At 39.6% G+C, this 26,606-nt stretch overlaps 1 protein-coding gene across 2 annotated transcripts; it reads left to right on the top strand.

Annotated features, from left to right (window-relative positions):
• Positions 1-267: 267 nt before the first annotated feature.
• CCDC198 (coiled-coil domain containing 198) lies at positions 268-25,569 on the top strand. Of its 2 annotated transcripts, none has more exons than XM_037501974.2 (6): positions 268-699; positions 3,143-3,225; positions 12,443-12,529; positions 13,816-13,914; positions 14,959-15,118; positions 24,271-25,569. In XM_037501974.2, exons 1-6 carry the CDS (start codon positions 477-479, stop codon positions 24,504-24,506), a joined length of 888 nt encoding a protein of 295 aa, XP_037357871.1. In that variant the 5' UTR covers positions 268-476; the 3' UTR covers positions 24,507-25,569. The 2 variants fall into 2 exon arrangements, with proteins under 2 accessions (XP_037357871.1, XP_037357869.1); XM_037501972.2 differs by having other exon boundaries at positions 13,813-13,914.
• Positions 25,570-26,606: the final 1,037 nt, after the last annotated feature.

Here is a 26,606-nt window from a genome sequence, read left to right as displayed (position 1 = left end):
CTATCATTAGCCTGCCCTTCCTTTTTCCAAAGGTGATTTAGGTATTCTCAGTTGATAGTTCTTACCAGATGGTACACCTCAAGGTATGTGCAGTGAAAGGGTCAAGTTGAAGACATATCAGCTCTCCATCTGTTTATGGCCTTCCTGGTGTTAGAGATTTGTTTAATGATCAATAGTGGTTTCTATTCCTACCACTGAATCTTTCAGAAGGTAGCATAACCAAGTCAATGTTTAACTGAATTCTTTTGGTCTGAACTGAAAGTAGGAGGTAACGGAAAGTCTCCATGGAAACCAGCCTCCCAGGAAGTGACCACTGGGGTTAGTATGTGTGAAACAGAGCTAGAAAGATGAAATGAAGGAAGTGACTGCTTTCAAAGTGGGGTATACGTAAGAAATACCTTGATTAAAACAAGCTACAGGAAAGGCCCTAAAATCACTTCCCTGATGGTTTTCCCTTTGAAAGTGTTCAATGAGAAATGGGCCTGAATCATTCTAAGGCTCACCCTAGGGTGACCAAAGTAGCACCTTTCCAAAATAAAGAGGGAGAGACTGCCATGGCTGACCCTGTGGACTTTGCATTTAATCAGAATCTGGAAGAAAAGAGTTCGTTTTCGCTTGCAAGACTGCAGGACCGGAATAAAGCTTTGGAAGGGCAGCTGCCGCCACTACGAGATACCTGGTATGGAAGACACTCTGCAGGTAACCACGAGGCCCAGCATGAGATTTGTGTATTTGAGCTGAGGAGAGCTATTGATAGATTTACTTGCCTGTCTCCCTCATCTCCAAAAATATATTAAAAATAAATAATAAATAAATAAATAAAATGGCTATGAATGGGAAAAAAAGGAAAGTTTCTAAATCATTGAAAGGTGAGGGAACGTTTTTTTCAGTGGGAGACTGAATGTCTGTCCATTGTAAGTATTCTGGGTACATTGAAAAGGATGTGTAAACTGTGGGAAAGGGCTTTTCACCATTTCACTTAGAAGGGAAAATTTTCTTTGTGTCAGCTTAGCTTAGAGTGCTTTCAATGTATCTAGCAATGTGTGTACCTGGCCAAATGATGAATCTAGATTAAAATGTGATAATTTATGATAATGCCATGTTTCAGTTCAAAATTTAAATCATTCTCTCCAATACTGTTTCATGCATCAGGGTTTGTTTTGAAAGCAGCACATTAGGAGTGGGCCAATTCTAATGTGAATTTGAAAACCACCCCAAACAGAACTGATATAATACAGATGAGCTGAATGAGTCCCATATTCTTCACAGTCATCTGCAGAAATAAGAGACTTTCCCCATTATGATGGGAAGCTTTAAGTCTGAAGTGACTGTAAATTATCCTAGGATACTTCATAAAATACATAAAATGTTATATGACAGGAATGATGAAAATTAAATGGACATTCTAACTTGGAAAAAGAACATCCCTATATAATGTATATATAGAGATGTATATTTCACATCAAGAATCAGTGCAAAAGTAACTTCCTATTAATGGTCAACTTGACCAGAAAGTATTATGTTTTCTTTAACTATTTAGTAGCTCTTACTTAGAATGATTTTCATGGCTACTTGCCTTAGAACTGACCAACCTTTGATTCTACACAGGCAATTTTATGTTTTCCAACTTCCTGAGCATGTAAATGGGAATTTTCCTCTGAGTTTCACTCAGATTTCCATTTTTACCCAAGCCCTCTATCCAGAGTTTGAAGATTTTAGTAACTGAGTGGTGAAAGCAGAAAAGGTGAAAGCAGATACCCAGGCAGAAAATGTTCTTTTTTTTGAAATGACAAAATCACATTAAAAATAAATAGCAAAGGGATGATAAGCATTCTGACCACTATTTTCAAGGGACCCACATTCTGACTCCAGTTATACTAAATACCAAATTATATGACTTTGCACAAATTATTTCATTGATTTTCTTCACCTATAAATTAAGGATAAAAATACTCTCCTGACACAATGTTTGCCAATTTGGGAGAATCAAATAATTGGGTCATAGCACTCAAATCATAGTATAAAAATAAGTAGTCAGGCTGCTAAAAGAAATTTGCCAAAAATATTTACATTTTTAAATCCAACTTTTTGTTGTCATTGCTCATGCCTCTATCTTTCTCAATGAGTTGGCATCTCTTGAAAGAAAATTAGCAAAGTCCTTGAGGTGGCCATTCAATTGTCTTACAGATAGAAACAAAAAACATATAATTATCCAGGGTGTTTTCCATTTAGAATGCAAGAGGACTATACTACAGTCTACACACAGTCTAGAAATCAGAATGCTTCCAGATTGTTAAGAAGAAAGGACAAGAACTTCTCTTATGAAGCACTGGTCATGGCAGTAGCCCCAAGGATCCAGGATATTCAAGCTAAAAAATGAAATCCATAATGAATGGGTCTGTTGCGATTGTCTGCTTCCTAACAAGATTTAACTCTGTACTTCTGGCTTATTTCATCAGAAAAGATTATGAAGTTGTATTCTAGTGGCAACTGATGGGAATTTCTTTCCCAAGTTGGGGGGTTATGACTGGGAACATGCTTGCAGTGCATAGAACACTATTACACACTCATGTTCCATTTCTTTATCATCTTCCTCTCTCCACCTAATACCTATCCATCTATCTGTATTTTTCTTTTTAAAGATTTTTTTAAAGATTTATCTATTTATGCATATAAGAGCTGGGGTACAGGCCGGAGATGCGAGGGGTGAGAGGATTCACCAGAGACAGAGCAGGCAACAGAACAGGCAGATTGACAGATATACACTGCTGAGGGGAGCAGCGTGCGAGACAGGAGAGGTCTGCTGTGCCATGTGGGTAGCTCCCTGGCCAGGGATTCAACTCATGTTGCAGAGGCTGTGGATTGCTTCATAATGCAGTGCTTAACCCCTTGCACCACCAGGGAGGCCTCATCTATCTGTATTGTTCAGTTGAAAAAATTTATCTTCACTTTTTAAAACTACAAATTATCATTCATATTCATGTAGGGCCCTGTTTTATGTGTTTCATCTCCACATTCAACCTATAAGTCAGACACATGTAACTGAAAAGTCACAAAATTGTGTTAACAAAGCCTAATAAATAACAGTCAAGCTAATTTTGTTTTTAATGGTTTGTTCTTGTTTCTCCCTCTATTTTTCAAGTGCCCAGGGCCATCTATTTTGACATTCCACTGGAACAGGGAGAAACAAGTATTATTAAAAGGCATCCACCCCGAAGACTTCAAGTAAGATGAATTTAAAAGGCTTCCTAGGAATTTCTTGGACCTAATGGTAACATCCCTTTTTAACTATAATCACAAAAGAGGAATATTGGCAATGACCAGTTAATGAGAATGTTGTTAGAAAGAGTGTTGTCAATTACAAAGACCACATTTCCTTAGGATTTCCTTTTGTAATGATTTTACTTTTATGACCACCTCCAGAAGCAGGTAGTATTAAAGTCACAGACTGATGGGTCTCAAGAGACCTGATTCTTGCATGGATTAGTTGGGCAACTGTGGGGTCATCACTTGTAATAAACAATGACAACTACTCTCTAACTGCCACCTACTGGGTAACTGGATCTATGTCATTCATTTCATCCTCATGCCCCTCTGTGAGAAAGGCCATGTTATTTTTGTTTTATACATGGGAGTCAGAGAATTCTAAGCAATTTGCCCAAGGACAACAAAGGCCAATATTAACCTTCAGCATAGATGATCTCTACAGCCCTTCTATACCTAACTTTTACTGTTCTAAAAGTTAACTGGTTATTGAAATTGAGGACATTGGATGCCAAAGCAGAGAGCTTTAAATACATTCACATTAATAAATGTTTCATGAATTCCTTCTAGAGAACTATAAATTGTAAGAACTCTCATCCTAGGAAGGAAAAGAGGTCTGCATGGGTCCTTGAAAAAAATGAGCATCAGCTAAAAGTATGGTTTTTAGTTCTCTTGTGAGTAGGATCTATCACTGACATTTGAAAAAGCGAATTGGAGCCAAATCCCACCTGCTACACACTTCACCCCGTGGTGTGGACCAATCCCAGGGTATCTGAGCTCATTTGTTGGGGATTATTTCTGTTTCAGTGGGTTTTTATTTACCTGTCTTCTCTAGAAGCTCACAATCATTACTTGAAGTGATTAAATCCTGTGGTCACAAAAAGAGTATCTTTCCCCAAAATATCAGAAACCTCAAAATATGGTTTAAAGAAAAATATAATTCTATTAAATTGAAATGAATTTTTCAGTTTTTCAGCTTATCTTTAGCTAAACTGGATGGTTTTAAAAATGTATGTTTTATTCCTAAATCAACTATATTCTTTCAAAGGAGTATGTTTAGCATATGTTCCTGTGGAGACTCAGCTGAGTAACTTCAGTAGATGGTATTACTATAACCAATGAAAAATATTTGTGTAAAAATCTATAGTTCACAAAGTGCTTTTTATATCTATCAAGGCTGAATAAGCTAAAGTTAGGATCTGATTCTCTAAAATCAATCAAGCTCAAACGGAGTTTTGGTATTTCAGAATCAAAGACTGCAGCAGCACGTCCTAACTGACCACTTTAAAAATGAAGAATCAAGGAAAAATAAATTATTGGAGAGCAAAGAATATTTTCTATTCAGTCTTATATCTTCAGTCACTAACCCCTAATGTGTCCCTCACAAAGATTTGTGAATGAATAAGTGGTGAATGAATGGATGCATGAATGACAATGAGATCCATTACCACTGGTGAGGGGAGAATCACAGTGCACTTCCTACTATTGACCTGTAGCCACATTATATTGGCACTTTAGTTGACTAGTCAAAGTAACCAACATGATTCATTGTATATTGGAAGGTTTTATTGAATCTAAGAGTGGGTAAAGCTTGACCTTGGCAAGAGCTTAGAACCTCAAGCACAGAAGAATTCTTGTGTCTCCCCTAAGCTCTTCTCCAGGCATTTGCTTTATTCTCCCTGAAGATTTATTTTCCCTGCTCCTCAAGACCACAAGGTAAAATTTGGCCACCCTGAATTTGCCTCTTATTATTACAGTCGAATGGGTGGCCTGGCCTGGCCCTCTTGGCTGTAATCCCAAATTCCTGGAGGAAAGATCTTATTGGCCCTCTTGCTTATGGTTCCAGTTTTGGTCCGATGAGCTATGACCTGGACATGCTCCTGCAGTGGCAATGCGGGCACAGAAGCACCACCGCTACCCCCACTCTAGATTCCGGAGGCAGCTCCCAGAGAAGAGGAAAATTGCTGGGAACTTGGCAGACACTCTCGAAGATATCAACTATAATTATCTTCACAAATGAGGCTCAGCGCATTTTCTACCACAAATGGGTTTTTGAGAGAATAATAAATGCTGGGTTCCATGACATGCTAATTAATAGCCTAATCTCTGCCAAAAAAAAATTCTAAAAGTATTTTTAATTATTAAACCAAATCTAATTGCATCCTAAATAATTTGAGCAGCATATTTGGCGCGCTCCACTTCCTGAATATCTACTCCTCAAGGAAAGGGCAGGTCAGAAAGTATGGTTCTCTAACTTGGAACTGCTAAGATCTTAGGTTCCCTCTACCAGGGAACTCTTAATGAAATGAGCCTGTCCCGTGTTGGGAAATAAATTCTTATTGTCCCTTCTGGCCTTCTCATCCAAATTGTCTCAGGGCCAGCTTAAGATGGAGTAGTACTTCCCCCAGCCCTTAAATGGTGAGTTCTCAAATGATTTCCTCGGATGACTCCATCATCTCCAAAGATTTACTTAAATCCCGGGCCTCTCCAGTGGCGCAGCGGTTGAGCGCTGGGTTGAGAAGCTGCTGCCCACAGCCTCTGCAGCACTGGTTCGATCCCCGGCTGCTCCCCAGCCACCACCGGAGGAGGGTCTCACACGGCGCGCAGACCTCTCCTGCCGCCCGCTGCTCCCCTCAGCAGTGTACTTCGGTCCTTCTGCCTGCTCTGTTCCCCGCTCTGGCTCTGGTGAATTCTCTCACCCTCCCGCGCTTCTGACTGTACCCAGTGCTTGTATAAATAAATAAATCTTTAAAAAAAAAAAAGAGATTTACTTAAATCTCACCTTTCCTACAGAACCCTATATGTACAACCTGTTGGCAATTGCAACCCTCACCCTGGCATTCTTGATTTTCCTGATGTTTCACTATTTTTCTTTTCCCCAGAGCACTGATTTCCTACCCACCCCACCCCTGTACTAAAAATATAATCTTCAAATAGTAAGTGATTCCTATCTTTTGTCTTCACTAATATATCTAAGTGTATAGAACAGCACCTGGCACACAAATTGGTGATCAACAGGTATATGTTAAATAAATGTTGAATGAATAAGTACAGAAGGAAAAAGATGAGCACCAAGACTGCTGGGGAGACATAAGAGGGTGTTCTGACCTCCATGGCTGTTTTGGTTATTAACTAGTCAAAAATGTATTCCCTTTCTTGTCTTTTCTACTCCGTTTTCTAGTATCTCCAGTTATCTTTTTCTGTATGGATTTGTGAGAGTTCTCTACATAGCTTAGATACAGTTTTGGTTAGATATGTCGCAAATATCTTCTCTACACGATGGTTTGCCTTTTCATTTTGCTGATGTGTATGTGTGTGTATGTGTACAGAGATTTCTATTTTTGTTAATGTCAAATTTCTCAATCTTAATCTTTATATATTACTTGTATTTTGCCTAAGAAATGTTTGTCTTCCCAAGGTCATAAAGATATTCTTTATTTCTTCCTAAAATTTATAATATTTAAGTTTCCACATATAAGTCTTAATCAGAAATTCATTTGTGTGCAGATGTGAAGTTGGAATATACTTTTACTTTCTTTCCATTTGATTAATCAATTGTCCCAGGGCTCTGTGGAACCATTCAGTCTTTCACCATGAATTTGAAATGTTCCTCTGTCATGTAGCCAATTTCCAGAGTTTCATGAGTTTGTTGCTGGACTCTTTTCTGCTGCATTGGTCTATTTGTGTATCTCCACAGGAATTTCACTGTCTTACATACTTTAGTATTTAAGTCTCAATGTGAAAATCCCCTCACCTCCATCTTCTTTTGCAGAGTTGTCTTTGCTGTTTATGATCTTTTCTTTGTCTAAGAAGCTTGGATCATCTTGTTAAGGTCCATGAAAAACCTTTCTAGCCCTCTGACTGCAGAGCATTCACAGAATAATTTGGAACATTGATAGATTCACAGTTGACTCTCCTAAACCATGAACATGGCATAAATCTTCATTTGCCCAGATATTCTTTTAGCTATTTCAATAATGTTTCATAACTTTTCCATTGGTTTGTTTCCAGGTATATACCTGTATCAATCAGGGTTCAACCAGAAAAACAGAACAGGTAGAAGGAGATAGATATAGAGAGTTATTGCAAAGACTTGACCTACATAATTATGAAGGTTGGCAAGGCAAGTCCATAGGGCAGGCCATCAGGAAAGGTAGACTGGAACTGTAGGATATGAACTGAAGCTACCATCCACAAGTGGAATTTCCTTTTCTTCAGGGAAGTTCAACTCTGCTCTCTAGTCTTTTCAATTGATTGAATCAGGGCTGAAGAGAGTATCTAAAATAATCTTCCTGACTTAAAGCCAACTGATTTTACAAAATAATTTCACAGCAACATCTTGATTAGTGTTTGGATAATTGGAGACTGTAGCCTACCCAACTTGACACATAAAACTGATTATCAAAATATCTTACGGGTTTTTTTTTTTTTTCATCCTTTTATGAATGAGATTTTTTTGCCATTTAATTTTCTAAGTGATTATTATTGGGAAATTAAATAGCTATTGATTTTTGCATGTTGAATTTTGTGTTCCATAGCAGTGTTGAAATGCTTTGGTAATTCTAACTATCTATTAATTTTAGTCTTTCACCACAGACAAAATCTTTTATAAAGAAAAATGCTTTTTTCTCTACTCAATTTTGTTGCTTTGTTTATTTTCTTGACTCTTGCATTGGCTAGAATTTCCTTTGAAATATTGAATACAAGCAATGATATTGGGCACCCTTAATTTAAAGAGGGAGATACTTCTAGAATCTGAAAGAAAAGAGTCAGGTAGAGGAAGCTGCTTTGAGAGCATTAGTGGGATACAACAAACCCAGTGTGACCTTGCAGGGAGGAGGCAACTTGTTGACCTGATTCTCTTTCCTCTCTCAGATTCCTGCCAGGAATTCTTAGTGGCTGACCCAATGCGAAGCCAGAAGTAGGAGAAACTGTTTAGTCCTTAGAGGCAGAGAACAGGGTAGAGAAATGTGATAAGTGGCTCTGAGAAATAAGCTGATGATTGGGCCTCCCCGGTGGCGCAGCGGTTGAGCGCTGGGTTGCGAAGCTGCCCGCGGCCTCTGCGGCGCCGGTTCGATCCCCGGCTGCTCCCCGGCCACCAATAGAGGGTCCCACATGGCGCGCAGACCTCTCCTGCCGCCCGCTGCTCCCCTCAGCAGTGTACTTCGGTCCTTCTGCCTGCTCTGCTCCCCGCTCTGGCTCTGGTGAATTCTCTCCCTCCCGCGCTTCTGACTGTACCCAGTGCATGTATAAACAAAACAAACAAATAAATGAATAAAAAAAAAAAAAAAAGAAATAAGCTGAAGATAGCTGTCACAACACCATGTGTTAAATTATGGACAGTCCCTTTATTTCCAAGTGTGCTGAGAGTTTTTCTAAGGGCAAGTGTCAAATTTTATTGATTATGGATTTTCTTTTTAATCAGTTAATACAATGCATTACACTAATAGACTTTATGATGTCAAACCATGTTTCCCTGCCTGGCATAAATCCTACTTGGTCATGAGGTACATACTTAAGCACTTTGGTGAATATGCTTAGGCTTTTGTATCTACTTTTCATAAGTGAAGTTGTTCTGTAGTATTTCTCTACCATCTTTTTCTAGTTTTGCTCTCAAGGGTGTTCTAATTTTTATGAAATGACTTATTTATCTTTCTCTCTTTCTATTCAACACTGTAACAGAGTAATTACCTATTTCTTAAAAGTTTCATAAAACAGGCCTATGAAACTATCTTTGTGGAAGTGATACATTTTCCTGCTAATTTGATTTATTTGTTGTCTCTTAGTTGATTTAGATATCTTATTTTTCCTGATTAAATTTGGTTCATTTTATTTATTATTTTTCAGAAAATTGTCCATTTAACCTTCAGAATTTATTGTTAGAAAGTCTTAGCTTCTTCATATTCAATATTTTTGTAATGACTCTAAAACCAATTTCCTAGCTTAGATTTTGATGCAGCTCTTTTATACAGGTAGAAAGAAGGAGAACAACCCATCCTCTTATTTCAAGCTGTGGACCTGGCTCTAGTTTCCCATTTATATGGAATATTTTTAGGTATTCTTCAACCTATAGAGACCACCAGACTATTAGCAGTGCTAAGTGCCTTCTGGATTAGCTTCCTCCAAGTCTGCTTGCATATTCTGTTTTCTGGCTCATGGAGTTGTTTATCTTTATTAAAGTGTGACATTGTCTTGCATTTTAGCTTTCATTGTTAGAGGTTTGGAACAAAAAATATTATTGAAATATGATCCCTTTGCAATACCTTGACCAGAAATTCCTTGACGGCTTATGAGTTCTTTGTCCAAGGCTGTCAACATTTCTACTTCCCTCCCAGAACTTTAAAGGACATACTCTTAAGTCATAGTGCCATCAAATTTTACAATTTCTCTAAGTTGCTCCTGCCCACCATTGTCTGCCTGCTAGGAGGCAAACACTACTACCTCAGGTTGGTGTGGATCACCAAGCTCCTGAGTTAAACTGGATAATCTCTTTTCCTCAATCTCCTGACACTTCCTCTGATTATCCTGCCATTTGTTTCATTTGAAATGTCAAATAACTCAAAATGCTTTACACAAATAATATATTTTTTATAACATGAAATGAAAAAAGGTGTCATTCTACCAATTTTCCAGTAATCCTTTCCATTTTGTCTCTGAGATAATGAACTGAGGCATCTTGCTTCCCACATGGGGAAAAGGAACATTGATGTGAACCCAGAAATCTGAGGCAATTTCATTTAATGGGTTTTTTTTTTAAAGAATCCTATTTTCTAACAGTTTTTATTTTTTCTGCAGTGCTTCTCAGGCTAAGTGCAAATGATTTAGCTGAGGGATCTTTTTGTAGTGCTAGTTGCTGCCATCTAGTGCTTTTTTCATTTTTTTCCTTTTGGAGGAATAGTGATTCCCAGCTCCTAACAAAGGCCAGAAGGAAAACAGTTCTCTAGAGAGAGAACTTCAATATTTGTGGATTCCATCAGTGTCCCTCCATGAGCCCCAGTCTGTTATCTCTGTGCTCCTAACTGCTCTCTCCACATTCAAAATTGCTTTTCTGTAGTCTAATTTCCACACTGCAGCTGGAATTAGCTTTCTTTCTTTTTTATTTTTAATGTATATTTATTTCAGTTGGGGACATAGTCACATGGTTTAAAATGTAAAAGACAAAAATGGGGATTCAGTGCCAGCTCCTCCTACTTGTTCCTCTCCAGGTGTCCCTGACCCAGTCCCTGTTTTTATTTTGTAAACTCTCTGTGAAGGGCAAAATAAAGTAAGAAGAATAGAGATGATCTGACTGAAAGATATTTATTCTAAGGTAATAAAAGGTGAGGTGGTTCTTGTTTTTATAGCCTCCATGTTTTCTGAGATTTCAAATATCTTTCTTTTTAATCAAATGTCATTGTGTTACTGATTTGCTGGACATGTCAATGGCTGCCTATTACTGTTGGGAAGACCAGTGCCTTTAGAAAGTTCCTGCGTGAGCTGACCTCTACCTTCCCACCTCATTTTGAGTTTTCTTCATCTCTGAAATTCAACTAACTGACTTTTTGCAGTACCTGTAACATACCTTATTCTCTCCCACCTCAGGACTATTGTTTATGGTGTTCCCCCTACCTGGAACACCTTAGTCCCTAAAATTGCTCAACTTTTCAAGTTCTGCTGAAAAAAATTACTTTTTCAGAAAACTTTTATGAACTGTCCCCTTACCCCTTCCCTGTTATGTTTTCCAGCACATTAAACTAGGTGACTTAAGAGAAATGTATTGTCTCACAGTTCTGGAAGCAAAAAGCCCATGGTCAAGGTGCTGACAGAGTTGGTTTCTATTGATGCCTCTTTCTTGGGTTCTGGAGATTTGCTGGTAATTTCTGAAGTTCCTTGACTTGTTACAAGCATTACCCTAATCTCAGCTTTCATCTTCACACATTGTTCTCCCTATGTGCATGACTGTGTCCAAATTTCCCCTTTTTATGGGGACATCAGACATACTGGATTAAGGGTCCTTCTGTAAGCACTCTTATTTCCAAGTAAGGTCACAGACTGAGGTACAGAGGTTAAAAGTTCACCGTATGTGGATGGTTCACGGGATGGTAATAGGAGACATGGGGACTACACCTGAGGGGAGAAATCAAATATTGTACAAAAATGAACAACAATGTAAGAAAATAAAATGAGTTCACCATATGAATTAGGTGGAGACAAAATACAATAACATCTCCCATAGCCAAGGGGAGTCCTCCAATTATATACTGTCTTCCCTGCAGACTTTCTTCAAAACAGTGATCACAGTTTGTGTGATGATTAATAAAACAATCACACAAGCAGAAGTCTAGCTATGCCCCCACAGACTGTAAGTTCCTTAGGGACCAAGCCATTTTTGTTGATCATTGCACCTCTATGCCTGGCACAGAGCAGCCATTCAGTAAACACTCACTGACTGAACAAATGAAGACACTGTGACCTCCTAGCAGTCTCTCACCTTCTGTCAGAGTGAAAAGACCAGACATGGTCTACCAGACCTGGTCAGTAACTTCCCAGAGCTCCAGCTTTCAGAGCACTAAGTCATCTGAGGCAAGTACGACTGGAAGCAGATCTACTGGTTCATCAACTGCTGCCCAGGCTTATTGACCCTTGAAGCTCCAACATGATCTTTCCACAAAGACAGGTCCTTGCTAGAAAAAGTCATGTCCAAGATTTGTTTGTACATTGTACTTTCATTTTAAATGTGCCTCATAAGCACCAGTGATTATTACTGAGGAGGCTGAAGAAGTTTCTCTGGAGATCTTAAAAATAGGTCACTTCCCTAAGGACCAGAGTGGTGCAGCTGGGTGTTTAAGGGATGAATAAAATGAAGTACCTTCTCATTGCCTCTTTCATCTCTAATATTCTAAGACCCTCACAATTTGATAACTTTGGACATGGTCCCTCGATGCAGACCATCTTTTAACCAGTATTTAGGTCAATAAGCCACTGTCAACAGTTGCACTAGCTCAATAATGAACCTCAAGTAGGTTGAAAAACCTTTTGCACAGAAATGATTATAAAACTGTTGAAATCACCTTTCCTGTGTGTTCTCAGGAATAAGTGCTGCTTTTGCAAAGTGTTAAGATAGTTTATTGTCTGGCTTTTGGGTTTCATCATCTCATGACATGAAGAATGCTGAATGTTCTTAATGTTGGACTTCCAGAAGCTTGAACCCCTTGACCTGCCACCAGTAATTACTTCTGAAAGACACCTGAGCCAGCAAGAAGCTGAGAGAACTCACAAAGCAAAGGTGAACTGCACTAATCATGACTGTGTGGGTGGGGGAGTGGGGGGTGGGGGTGTGCTGGCCACACAGGGTTGGGGCAAGTGGTCCTTCCCATGCACTCTCTGCACTGACTTCAAAGACAAACCAAACTATGCAGTCATTCAGGACCGCACTTTCCAAAGCTACCCATTCTCGACTGGGTCTGCCTCCAGCTGGCCATTACTCCTGCCTGTGGACCCTTCTTTGCTTCCTGGTGAAAACAGGAAACTGTAGATAAGAGAGAGGAATTTTACTTGCACATTGGTGATTCTAGAAGTTTTCAAATTTGTGAAAATCCTGCGAAACTCTCGCTTTTCATTCTTCCCCACAGTTTAAAACTCTTTCCATTCACACTTCTCAAGGGAAGTCATATCTACTAGCTGTGCATAACTTACCATAACCACACCAAAAAGTAATCCTGGGGAGGGACTGCTATAGAGATTTTTCCTTTTACATACTTGTCACACCGCTGAGAAAACACTCCCCATGTAGACTTGAAACCTAAAGTAGGAATAGATTTTCAACTGGGTGACTGGCTGAGGTGGTGAAAGATGGCCAGATACATTCAAATCCTCAAAGCCACCCTGTTCATGATGCTGGCAGATGGACCCCTTCCTGCCGCTCCCATCAGTGAATACAGTCACCATCGGCAGGATAACGGAAATCACCCCACTCTCTCGGCTGCTGCATCCCTTCCTCCTCCTGGTCTCAGCAAGTGACAAGGGAGGGTATATTTGCCCCTGGATGCCTGTGTGATTCCACTGGTATCTATGATGACCCAGGGGGAGATCACCAAAATGCCAAATAATTGACTTTACATCCATCCTATAGCAGGGCTTATATTGGTATGAGGAAGTATGCACTATAAAAATAGGCTCCACTGAACTATTCAGTGACTCCCCTCAAATTCCACAGCCCTGCAGTTTGTTACTGGCAATCCAGAATACATTTTGGAGAAATAGTAATAAGAGGAAGCTCTGTGTGGTCAAAGTGAGATGTGGAAAGAGATTTCCATTCAAGGTCTGAGGAAGCCACAGGAGCCTGAAGAAGCACACTTGGCAGTCACAGCAAAGCGCTGCTCGCTCCAGGCACTAACAGCTGCGAGGCACTGACCGAGAACACCTGTGCCCGCCTTGATCCTGCAGAGACCTTGGTGGATGATGATTGAGGATTGATTAAGATCTCACTCTGTCCAAAAGGATTTCAAGTGTGAACTGCTGAGTCAATAACAAATTATCCCACACTGACGAGTTTGTCATCTTTCACAGCAGGGCCTGGAAAAGAAGGTGCAAACTCCAATGTATACTTCTGGGAAAAGACAATATTTACATAAGATGCAAATGCTGGAAATGAACCGTAAAAGACAAGAGGTAAATAGGAGGGAAGAATATTTACCAAATTTACTCCACAGTCACTGTTTTGGCACATAAATATAGTGAAGTGTTCATCTCCAGTCTTTTTAGCATTTTTAAATGGTTCTTGGAACTGGGGAAGCATCGGCACGATCCCTCCAGCTTCCAGTCCTGTTGAGTCTTGTCTCTTCTCAGTCCTCTCAAGGGTGTTTCTGTGTTTCAAGTCTCTTTTTTTCTTTTTTTAAACAGTTTTCTCCTAAGACATTCTGCTTCCAGCAGAAAAGTAGTGTTAGATCATTTTTCTTGGTCTAGGGAAAGAGTGAGGGATGAGTTCATCTTTACTATTATATCTATGCATTTCTTTACCATTACTGTCATAGAATTATCTTACAAGAAAGATCCCTTGTGCAGCCACTTTACAGTAATGTCTCCTGTAACTGTCCTAACCCAAATTCCTCACTCTAGTAAATAAGCCTAAAGTCACTGTCCGCTGAAATTCCAAATGTCAGCTAGCCTAGGGAGAACTACCAAGAAATATTTTTTTCCTTTTCAAAGATTTATTTTATGCATACAAGAGCTGGAGTGTAGGCCATTGGGGGTTTGAGGTATGTGTGAGAGGATTCACCAAAGAGAGTGGGGAGCAGAACAGGCCGATTGACTGAAATACACTGCTGAGGGGAGCGGCGGGTGAGGCAGGAGAGGTCTGCTGGGCATGAGGGTCACCTCCCTGGCCAGGGATTAAACTTGTGCTGTAGTGGCTGCTGATAGCGTCATAGTGCTAAGACTTAACCCCTTGCGCCACCAGGGAGGCCCTACAAAGAAATGTTTTTACAAAGCTCCTCATCTTAATGTTGCCATATCTTTTTGAGACAGGGGCCAATTCTCCTTTCTCCCAACAAGTCTGTGCATAAAGAAAGTTTACACACCATCTAATATGAACAAGAAACCCATGTTCTGATGTCCACCGATAAGTACACAACTTGCAAAGTGGCTGATCAGGTGACTGATTCTGGTGAAAATCACTCGGGGAAAACATTAACCATTTATAACTGATTTTTTCAGGCCCAAGTGGAGTCAAAGAAAAGTCTTCATAAGGAGTCTAGGACTAATAAACAAAAACCCAGGGAAAATAAAGCCAAGAAAACCCTTCAAAACATCCCAAGAAATGATGACGGTGACTTCATAACATTGTTGCCTGATGAAAGCTTGATTACAAGCCCAGGTGAGTCATGTAATTTTTTTTTAAAGATTTATTTATTTATTTATACAAGCACTGGGTTCAGTCAGAAGCGCGGGAAGGTGAGAGAATTCACCAGCGTCAGAGCAGGCAGACTGAGGAAGTACACTGCTGAGAGGAGCAGCGGGCGGCAGGAGAGGTCTGCGCGCCATGTGGGACCCTCACCCTGTGGCCAGGGATCGAACCGTAGCTGCAGAGGCTGCGGGCAGCTTTGCAACCCAGCGCTCAACCACTGTGCCACCGGGGAGGCCCTAGTCATGTAATTTTTAAGCAAAATGAATATTTCAAGTATTTTTAAAAATATCATCAAATAAACTTCAGGAAGAATAGCAAATAACTTAGGGTTCCTGTTGATAATTTACCTGTTGGAATATAATAAGCACATTGTCATTTTGGATTGCTGGGAGAAAAAGACAGAAGCTTACACATTCTGATAAGATGTCTTTCTTTTTAGACACTTACTACATCCATTATTGCAATCCTTGCTTCATCCCTAGGTAGGCAAAAGTTAAGAGTCTCATCTCATGGTTAAAGAGAATGAGGTACATGGAGACATATTAAACAGCAAATTGGGGCCTCCCTGGTGGCGCAGTGGTTGAGCGCTGGGTTGAGAAGCTGCCCGCAGCCTCTGCAGCTCCGGTTTGATCCCTGGCCACTGGGTGAGGGTCCCACATGGCCCTCAGACCTCTCCTGCCGCCCGCTGCTCCCCTCAGCAGTGTCCTTCGGTCCTTCTGCCTGCTCTGCTCCCCGCTCTGACTCTGGTGAATTCTCTCATCCTCCTGCGCTTCTGACTGTACCCAGTGCTTGTATAAACAAACAAACAAATAAATAAATAAAAATAAATCTTTAAAAAAATTAAAAAAAAATAAACAGCAAATTGGTATGAACCAGTTTGGTTCCAGCCTTCATCAGCACACCCAGCATGTCTATAGCTGAACCCAGCATCATTGTCTGCCCCAAGCTTGCTCCTGCTGCATCCACTGTCTCAGTGGGTGAGCCTCTAGCCTGTGTCACTCAGCCAGTAGCCCTGGGGCCATTCCAGCCCTCCTGCTCCTTCTTGTAGTTGGTCATTACAATGTCCTCAACATGTCATCTGGCGCTGAAATCTCCCCTCTCTTTCCCATTCCCAGTGCCATGTCATGTCATGCCAAGGCTACTGCTATAGCCTCCTGACTGTAGTCCTCCCTTAGTTTTACCCTCATTCCATCAATTCTTTGCTTGGTTTCCTCAGCCTCCAGACCATCAGCACCAGTATCACCTAGGGACTCGTTAGACTCCCAGTCAGAGCAACTGAATCAGAAACTTTAGAGTGGCGGGGGCGGACAGGGGTGGGGGGCTACAGTCTGAGTTAACAACACCTCCAGGTGATTCTGATACTCAACTTGGTAATCAAAGTGTTGTCCGCAGACAGTGGCATCTGTATCACCTGGAAGTTTATTAGAAATGCAGCATTTCAGGCCTCAGTCCAAACCTACTGAGTCAGAAGTGGTATTTAGCAAGATTCCAAGGCAATTCTCTTGCATAATAAAGTTCTAGAAGCACTATACTAATAGCAAAGCAATCTTAAAAAATGCAAATCTGACCACATCACACCACTCCTTAAAGTAAATCTTTCAGTGAGTCTCCATGAGCCTGAGAATACTCTAATCTCCTCACCAAAGCCAAATTACTGCCTACTTTGCTGGCTTCATTCCTCACCCTCTCTTGCCCAGATCCTGCACTCCAGCCAGGCCCAGCTTCTCTGTGATTTCCAAAGGACATCCATGTCTATAACCACCCATGGTATGTTGTCCCACCAATTAGTGTTCTGTTAAGTTTTCCATGTTCACAGTCCCTCAGAGCAAACCCACAGTTGCAAATGTACAATCCACGCAACATGGGGTTGCCAAATCCCCATGTTAGCAGGATGGATTCCTAAGAGCTCTACAGAAATGCTGGCCATGTCTTTGGAGGACTTAGATTTCTAAGACGCAAAATTGCCAAATACAAGAGACACTGCCCCTGCTCAGAGGAGCAAGATGCTGAATTAATAAGTTAATTAAATAAGAGAAGACTGAGTAATTGAAAATCTAGTTGGGACATCTATTTAACCTATACTCCAAGTCCCAGAATGAAATATATTGTGTAGTCACATAGATAAACAATTTTTACAATTAAAAAAATATTGGCAAAACAACCAAGTAAAGTGCCTCACTGGCATTAGACACTTACAGTCTCTGCGTGAAGGAATGCCAAGAAAACCCAATATTAGTAAAGTTTTTGGAAGCCACCCAAATCTGGAGGGGTCAGTGGAGACTGTGATATGAGGAGAATTGGATTTTTTGATCCCTCTTTTGTTTCAATTATAGCTTATTGAGCACTTACTTTAAGAAAGCTAGGCATGATGGTCCACCCTTGCCATACATGATCACATTTAGTCCTCACACTAACTTTAAGTTAGAAGTCACTATTAGCTACAGTGTGACAGAACCAGGACCAAGGTCAGGTCTTCCTGACTCTAAAGTGTGCACACACACTTTATTATTTCATCAGGACTCTGGGGACTTAGCTTTGTCCAGGACAACCTTGGGAAAGTGTGCAAATATAGAAGTTGTGATAACTTTTGTTGACTGCAAACAAAAAGCAACAGTTATTTTACTAATGAAATAGTAAAATTTGGAAAGTGCAATCTCATGGCAAGACACACATACACTTTCCCAGAATAAAAGCCGCATCCCCTTATATGACTTTTAATGGAGTCTTGCTGTGCAAAAGAGCCTCTTTCTTCCTGGTGCTGGGATAGAAAAGTGCTACTTCCTGTCAGAGACACAAGTCATGTTGGGTGCTATAGTCTACTGACTACCCATGTGTGGGAATTCTTCTAGCCTCCTGACTTCATTTAGGTAGGGTGTCTGTATATTAATTTTCACACTTAAGGAGCAGACTGCCCTCCAGAGCCTGTAGAATTCACCACTACAGTCAGCATATGCTGGAGCAATGATTCCCTTCTACCTGTTCCCAGATGGCATCTTTGATTTCTTGCTCTGTCCTCTAAAAGTAGTTCACTTTGCTGTCTCCTAAACTTGGAGTGTAGCCAAGATCACAGTCAGGTTCTGGTAATTAAGTTTCTGCTGTACCCAACTCTTAAGTTATATTTGCCCATTCTTGTTCCTTCTTCTAGAAGGTGGGGTGAGAGATTTAAGACTCTTGTGAGACAGAAGTTCGCTTTGCTTTCTGCAGCCTCTTTAAAATACAATCACCCATTCCTTACAGCTATTTTACATATATTTGCATAATAAATTACTTATGACTTACATAATGACATATAACTTACACTAAGTGAACACCACTCTTTTGGGTGTGCAATTTGATGAATTTTAAAATGTTTACATAGTAGCTCTTGCTCTTTCCAGAAACCACAGTTAAATATAGAGGTTAGAAAAAGCACTGGACTTGGAATCAATCCTTCATTTGAACCCAAAAGAACGTTTTCTAAATGTCAGCTCCATGTGAGCAAGGAACTTTTGTTGTTCTTAGAAAAGTGTGATTTGTAGTAACTCTCAGTAAATATTCACTATTCATTTGTCTGTATAGTTTATTCTATAGAAAGATCATAGCTGAATTCCAGTTATAGAACCTCTGTGAAGCTCAGTTACCACAGCTGTAAAATAGGAGCAAAGCATTGTCTACCTGTAGGACTTATGGAAAAATTCATCTGTGTTAAAGCATATGTAAAATATAAAGTTTCAAAAAATAAATAAAATGTGAGTTCCATATGAATGCTTGGAAATTGGACAAAACTGAAGAAAGGTAGAACTGATGTCTTATAGTGAAAATATCTGCTTCACAGTAAGAGTCTCCTGAATGCATCATTTGAATGTCACCTTCACAGTTCTGGTCTTATCTGGCTACCTGTACTACTATTAACAGCATTTTTCTTTAAAGTATCTTGCTTTCTTTTAAATTTAGCCTTGTCTGCCAAGTAATGTAAAAGTATGGGTTGGATACATAGTGGTGTGTGTTTTTCTAAAACAAATATCATAAAATACATAACCATCAAACATTTTTATGCTTTCTTTAATGTTTGTATTACCTAATTTCACTCCCTATTTTACCCCCATTGGTCTCTGTTGCTTTCCTCTTTCCCCAAATTACTTTTGAAGTAGAATATATTTCCCTGTCCTCTGCTCACCCAAAACCCATTTAGGTTTTAAAGGTTGTGTTTTCTTTCTTTTTTTCCCCAAGTCTAGCAACCAGAGAGAACCAAACGGGGATTTATAAAAATGTAATAAGACCTGTAGCTCAGAAGTTCTCAAGCTTTAATGCTGTGTACACAGAACTTGTATATAATATTTTAAGAATGACTTAAGGGATTTCCAAGGATAAAACTGAACATGTGAATTTCACTTCACACACTAACTTTAGAACTGAATTATCCTAAAACCAAGACTGTTCTGGGACTTTAAGCTATTACCAATATTATATTACATCCTACCATTGACAAACATTCTCTTCCTGATTCAAAGCTCCTGTCAGCAAAAATTCTTGTTCTTAGTCTGATTGATGCCTCTAGTAGATCTTGGCTCATTTGCAGAGCAGAGATGATTGACACTCCGTTCTCAGTGAATGAAGCCTTTTCCAAGTCCAAATTACCAATACTTCCTGCCTCCCCAGATTTTTCTGATGTCTCACATAGTCATTCATTCATTTCTTTACTTACTCAACAGATGATTACTAGGCCAACTAGTTGTGGTTCCTAGCTTTGGAGTTTAGGTAATACTATAGACAATGAACAAAGTTCAATTTAGGGATAACTGGGAGACTTATTAATCTGGAAGCTTTCCTTGAGGAAGAGACGTTTAAGCTAAGACAGGAAGTAACTGGATGAAGGGAGCAGAAGTACATGTGAGTGGAAAGACCAGGGTGCTGAAACATTCAAAACTATACTTGATGACAGTGTGTGCAAAAGAGTAGGATGAAACCTAAGATATTCTGGATGGAGAAGAGAGATTCAATTAGAGTCTGGAGATGTCCACTAAGGACTTTGAACTCTAGCTTATGATCAGTGGGGAGCCATGAAAGAGCAGGGAAGAAACATTATCAGGTTTATATGTCTGTTTGTTTTTAATTTTGGTGGAGTAAGTAATTATAAAATGTAATACTTACATATGGGTATTATACAATGTACACAAATATATATGTAATTATATATCTTTTCTCCATTCTCCATTTATTTATTGAAGTATGATGAACAAATAGTAGTTTCAAGGGCACAATGTAATGATTCAATTTATGTTGTAAATGAATCACCACAACAAGTCATTGCCACATGTAGTTAGAATTTTTATGTGTTGAGGTCTTTTAAGATCTACTCTCTTAGCAACTTTCAAAAATGCAATAGAGCATTCATAACTATAGACTCTGCACTGTACATAACATCCCCAGGACTTACTTATTTTATGATGGGAAGTTAGTGCTTTTGATCCTTTTCACCTAATGTCACTCACTGCACCACACCTCTGGCAATCATCAATCTGTGGTTCCCTGTACCTGTAAACTTGGTTTTTTAGATTCCACATGTGCGTGAGATCATACAGCATGTGTCTTTCTCTGTCTTATTTCTTTTAGCATAAGAGGTTTAAATTTTTAAACATCACTCTATTTTTTTTTCAATTTTATTTTTATATTCCCCATACAATTGCAATCCCCTTATTTTGACGCCAATCCTTCCTTCCCCACCCCCCTCACCCCCCATAGTGTGTCTCTGGTTCATAGTTGTTTGTTGATTTTGATTTTTTCTTTCTTATAATTATTCTTTTTCCTGATCTCTTATTTAGGTTTTCTAGATTCCTGCTATGAGTGAGACCATCCGGTATTTTTCTTTTTCTTTCTGGCTTATTTCGCTGAGCATGATCCCTTCCAGCTCCATCCATGTTGCTGCAAATTGCATGTGTTTATCTCTTTTGAATGCTGAGTAATATTCCATGGTGTATATGTACCACATCTTCTTGATCCAGTCATCTATTTTTGGGCATTTGGATTGTTTCCAAAGCTTAGCTATTGTAAACAGTGCTGCTATAAACATAGGGGTGCAGGTGCTCTTTGGAATGGATGTTTCTGTGTCCTTTGGGTAAATACCTAGGAGTGGAATTGCTGGATCATATGGAACCTCTATCTTTATAGGTTGAGGAACCTCCACACAGCTTTCCATAGTGGTTGGACCAGTTTGCACTCCCATCAGCAGTGCAGGAGAGTTCCTTTTTCTCCACATCCTTGCCAACATTTGTTGTTGCTAGTTTTTTTAATATGTGCCATTCTCACTGGTGTGAGATGGTATCTCATGGTAGTTTTGATTTGCATTTCCCTGATTGCAAGTGATAAACATCACTTTGTTTAAACAGTGGAGAACGGATGGGAAGAAAACACAAGACTGGGAAAACTGTTATAAGGAGACAGCAGTAGCACAAGTGAGAGATGGTGTTTTGACCAGGAGAGTATGGCGACAATGAGATCAAAAAGGAGGCAGATGTGAGATATTAGGAGACAGAACTGGGAGAAACTGGTGATGGTTATGATGTGGTTACATGAATAGAATGAGAAAACCAGGGGGAGTCTGGGGTTTCTCTTGAAGAAGTAGGCAGACAATAGGGCAAAGGTAGGACCATTTGCTGGGTTAGGGTTTCTGGGAAGAGAGATGGGTTTGTGAGAGAAAGAATTAAGTCTGGCATATGCCCAAGAGACATCAAGCTGGAGGAGTCCTGTTGTCCAAAAATGGGTGTTCTAGGTCAGAAGGGAAATTAGGAGTGCAGACATAAATTAGCTGTAGTTTTCTGTCACTGCTGTGTCAAAAGACAAAGATACTCAATATATATTGATAATTATATCTGAGGGGAGATAGGGTAGCCCCTCACTGAGGCAGAAAGGAAACTAATGAATCCCAAGACATGAATCATCATATTGAAATACTTTATTTTCTTGGATAATAATATGCAACTTCAGATATCAAGCTGAATAAAATGGGCAATAATATTTGAGAGAGAGAGACCCCAATGGACTATGTGGAGAATTATGGGTACTTTGGTGGTGGATGTGGTGTGGGAACATATATCTGAAGAGGTGTGGACCTATACTACTAAATCATATACAGAGTTGTAAAAACCATCATTACCTCCATAGAAATAAAATAATTTTGAAAATTTGATAAGCAATTATCATTAAAATGATATCCAGCAAGCTGCAGCTGATTCAGCTAGACTGAAGTGAAACTGGGTTTTGGCCTAGAATGACTTTCCTAACTCAGGAGAGGTTGTTAAGATTTTGTTTTCTTAAAAGTCAGTCTTCCTTGAAGAGAGTCCCTTTTGCTCCTAAGTACATTCTAAAAGGGCACTGGGTATTGCTTACATAATAATCTCAAGATATACACATAAAATCACATACCAATAAATAGATTCAATCTCTTCTAAAAAAAAAAAAAAAAAGATAAAAGTAAAACAAAATGCCTGACTCATTGGACTTCCCAGTTCTATAGATCAAGGCTGTGGTCCGGGCATCTGTTTCTAAAAGTCTCAATAGGTGATTCTGATGAGAAAGCTAGAAAAGTGTTTATCATGTTCCTGTTTCATGGTAGTTGTTAAATAAATAGCATTGGGCAACATTACCTGTGCAATATTCTTGCCAAAGCTGTTCAACTGTCATCACCAGGAAACAGACAAGCCCAAATTTAGGGTCATTCTGCAAAATAATGACCTGGATTCTAAAATGTGAATGTTAGGGTAAAAGAAGCAGATAAGGAAGTAGAGGAAGAGGTTGGGGAGGAACAGTAGGGGGGCATTGAAAGAGAGAGGAGGAGGAGCAGAGGGGGGAGGGGAGAAGTGAGAGCAGATGGGAGAAAAAACAGGGATGTTTACTTGAACTAAAAGGAAACTAAGAGACAAGAAAATAAATGCAATGCATGACCCTCGACTGGATCCTGGATCTAAAAAACAAAACACAAATAGGTAAACAAAAGGCAGCTATAAAGGGCATCATTGGGACAACCATGGGTATTTGAATATAGACCATATATTAGAAAATACTATTTCGTCAAAATTAAATTTCTTGAGTATTCATTGTGTTACAGGGCAGGGAGAGGGGCAGCCCAAACCCCGCAAACCTGCCTGTTCTAAATGGGTTCTGCCATCCGCCGCATCAACACAAAACATATGAGACTTTAATGGGAAGGAACTTTAATACAACTAGGAAACAATATAGGAAAGGCAAAGAATCTAGTTTCTAAATCAAGCACCCAAAGTTACCCGTCCCCTCGTGGGTAAAACTCCTTCCAAATGGGATTGGCCCAGAGCAAGGCCCCAAAGCCTGACACAAGTCTAAAGCATCTTCCAGTGGGGACCCACAGAAAAGGGTCAGAAACAATCAGACAAGCCCGGAAGGAAAAGAGCAAAATCAAAATCAAGATAAAAGCTGCCGTTGTCACCTCCCCACGGGTCTCACCCACATCTGTGTCACCCAGTCCACGACCGAAAGACAAGCACAGTTTCTTCAAGTGTCTCTAGGCTCCACGTGCCTCCTCCAGGTCTCCTTCTGGCTCTGCATCCTGCTTCCTTCCTCTGCAGCTTCTTCTCTCCCTGCTCAGCTCCACCCTCCATTTGGGTGGGGCAGGGAACCTGGAACCTCCCCCTTTCCTGGGGACCACCCTGGTACAATTGTATGTGGTTATGTAGGAAAATTAATCCCTTTTTATAGAAAATTCGTGGTGATGTATTTAGGGAAAAAGCGGCTTTGCAACTAATTTTCAAATGGTTTGGCTGAAATATATATATAATGAAATCATTATTGTGACAAAATGATGTTGATAGATTAGGATATCTAGCTGTGTACTATACTATTCTTAAAACTTTCAGAAGATTTTAAAATTTTAAGTAGCAAAAAAAGACATTTTTAATGTTCCAGAGACATCAGCTGGATTCCTTTTGCACACATATTTTATTTTATTTTATCCTTTACATATCTATTTAATATACACTTACATATATGTGCATATGTCTATATAACTTCAAAAGAACACCAAGCAAATTATTGTGTTCATAGAATCATTAGCATTTAAACAAATAGATCATTGTTAGGGAAAAATAATTTAAACAAACTTTTAATTTTTGTAGGAAAGTTGCAGAGTGCAGAATTTTGGGGACATCAAACAAGGAATGACTATTGTGCCCAGAAAACTGGCAAAATGGAGTCATGGTTCCGTGAACAAGAAATCCGGGGACAGCTTCTCTGGGACAGTTCTAGCTCTGACTCAGATGCGTTGGGCAAAGACGAGAGGAAACCACGAGCACTGGTGAGGACCAGGACAGAGAAAATCCCGCTTTTTGATGAGTTTTTTGATCAAGAATAAGAGTGCTAATTCACTAACTTGAATGCTGAGTGCATTGAAGCTTGCTTTCTTGTTAAATTCTTCAATTTGTGTGTGAGTCTTCTGAGGAAACCAATTCACTTTCTTTTCATTTAGAGCCTTACTGTCAAAAGCTGTGACACATTGTTAAATATGCTGCAGAGCTAACTGCCTCAAAACGTAGGAGTTTAAACAACAGCCATTTATTGTTTCACTTCTTTGTGACTTGCTGGACTCAGGTGTCTGGTACTTCTAGCTGGCCTCTTGTAGTCTTTCGTGTCATTGAAGGCAAGTGGCAGCTAAGACTGGAGTCATCTGCAAGCTTGACAAGGACACTGAGTCAGCTAGATCCCGCCCATACTCATTCTCTTCATAGGTTTCCCCAAGTGGTCTCTCTAGAAGGGCAGTGACTTTGCCATTCTATCAGCGCTGAGCTTCCTAAAACGAAAGCAAGCTGAGTCCTCTCAAAGACCTGATGGAACGGATGACTTACCACTACCACTACATTCTCTTGGTTAATGTGGGTCATGGACTAGGTCACAGTTAGTTGGAAAAGGGAACTACTTCCAAAGTATGGTCCATAGAGCTGATCTTTAAGACTTACCATCACACTATTTTTCAAAAACCAAATTATATCTTATAAAATAAATGAGAGAGTAGATTTGATACAGATAAAAATCAGTTTTTAAGGACATCAGATTAATGCTATATGAAACACTTAGCTCACTAAGTCATTTTCTTGTGAGTTAGCAAGTTTGTTATCTCAACAAGGAAGCAACAAAAAAGAGGTGGAATAATGTGGAAGGTCACTGTGAATTAAAACTCAAAATAAATAAAGATTGCTTGGATTATGATGTAGATCTTATAACTCAAAAACTAAAAGGAAGCTTAGAAATTTCAGTCCAAAGTTTACTTCATTTTCAAAATTAGATTTTTAGGCAACTTTAAGAATTTCTTTTGTATAATTCAGGCTCACTTCTAGCATAATCTAAAAATACTTTTAAGCAATCCAAAAGCTTCTAAGAATTTAGTGAAAGTTGAGAGCATAGCAAAACAAAAACACTCTTTGAAGCCCTTCCTAGAAAATTTATATTTAGGAAAAAAAAATAGGGACACATCACCCAAATTTGACATTCAGTGCATTCAGATCAATCCCTCAGAAGAGAAAAGACTTACTATGTTGGAATAAAACGCTTGTGTTTGTTCCAGTAATGGAAGACTACCAGCTGATCCCTGGGTATTTCTACTCCCAGTTCTTCGTGCAAAGTATTCTTTTTCTTTCTGAGGTAGGTAAAAAATATGTTTCCTGCAAGAAATATATCAATTGTTTGACTGGCCAGGGGTTTTGGGGGTGGTGGTGAGAGGATTCACCAGAGACAGAGTAGGGAGTAGAACAGGCGCATCTACTGAAACGCTGCTGAGGGGAGCAGCATGAGACAGAAGTCTGCTGTGCAATGTGGGTAGCTCCCTAGCTGGGGATAGAACTCATGCTGCAGTGGCTGGTGATAGCTGGATAGTGCTGAGATATTAACCCCTGCACCACCAGGGAGGCCCTGACCAGCTAGTCTTCTAGAAAAAGTAAGATCCTCGAGAAGAGAAACATGTCCAAAATGTGATAGGCAGCTCCCTAAATGCCTAAATGTGATAGACAACACTGAAGATAGCAGGATATAACCATGTCCTCGGCACTCTGTGACTTGAAATAAGCAACACCCTTTCTGGAAGCTCAGTGGATTATGAGCTACATGAGGGCATGAAACATGTCCCCACCCTGTGGTATCTTTGCTTCCTAGCACAACATCTGGCAAAGAGTTTATTATTAAATGTTTGTTGAATCCGTTAATTTATGTGTTGAGTTAACTAGTCAATTAGGGAGGCACTTGCTTCTCTCCAGCTATACAGTTGCTCACACTCATTTCCATCATTTCCCGAGAGCCTTAGATATACAAGGTTGATTATACAGTAAAGAAAGGGATTTTTTTTAAGCTCTTGGAATTTATACATCTAAATGGATGGCATAAATTAAGCACTGCCTTGGGATATAGGAGCTAGACATATATGCTGATGAGGATGCCAGAGCCCAAATGATTTTTTCAAAACGAT

The sequence above is a fragment of the Talpa occidentalis genome, unplaced genomic scaffold (assembly GCF_014898055.3).
Source record: "Talpa occidentalis isolate TD23 unplaced genomic scaffold, MPIMG_talOcc4v2.1 talOcc4.11, whole genome shotgun sequence".
NCBI lineage: Eukaryota > Metazoa > Chordata > Mammalia > Eulipotyphla > Talpidae > Talpa > Talpa occidentalis.
Note: the sequence above shows the minus strand (reverse complement) of the source record. Positions and strands in the feature narration are given on the sequence as shown.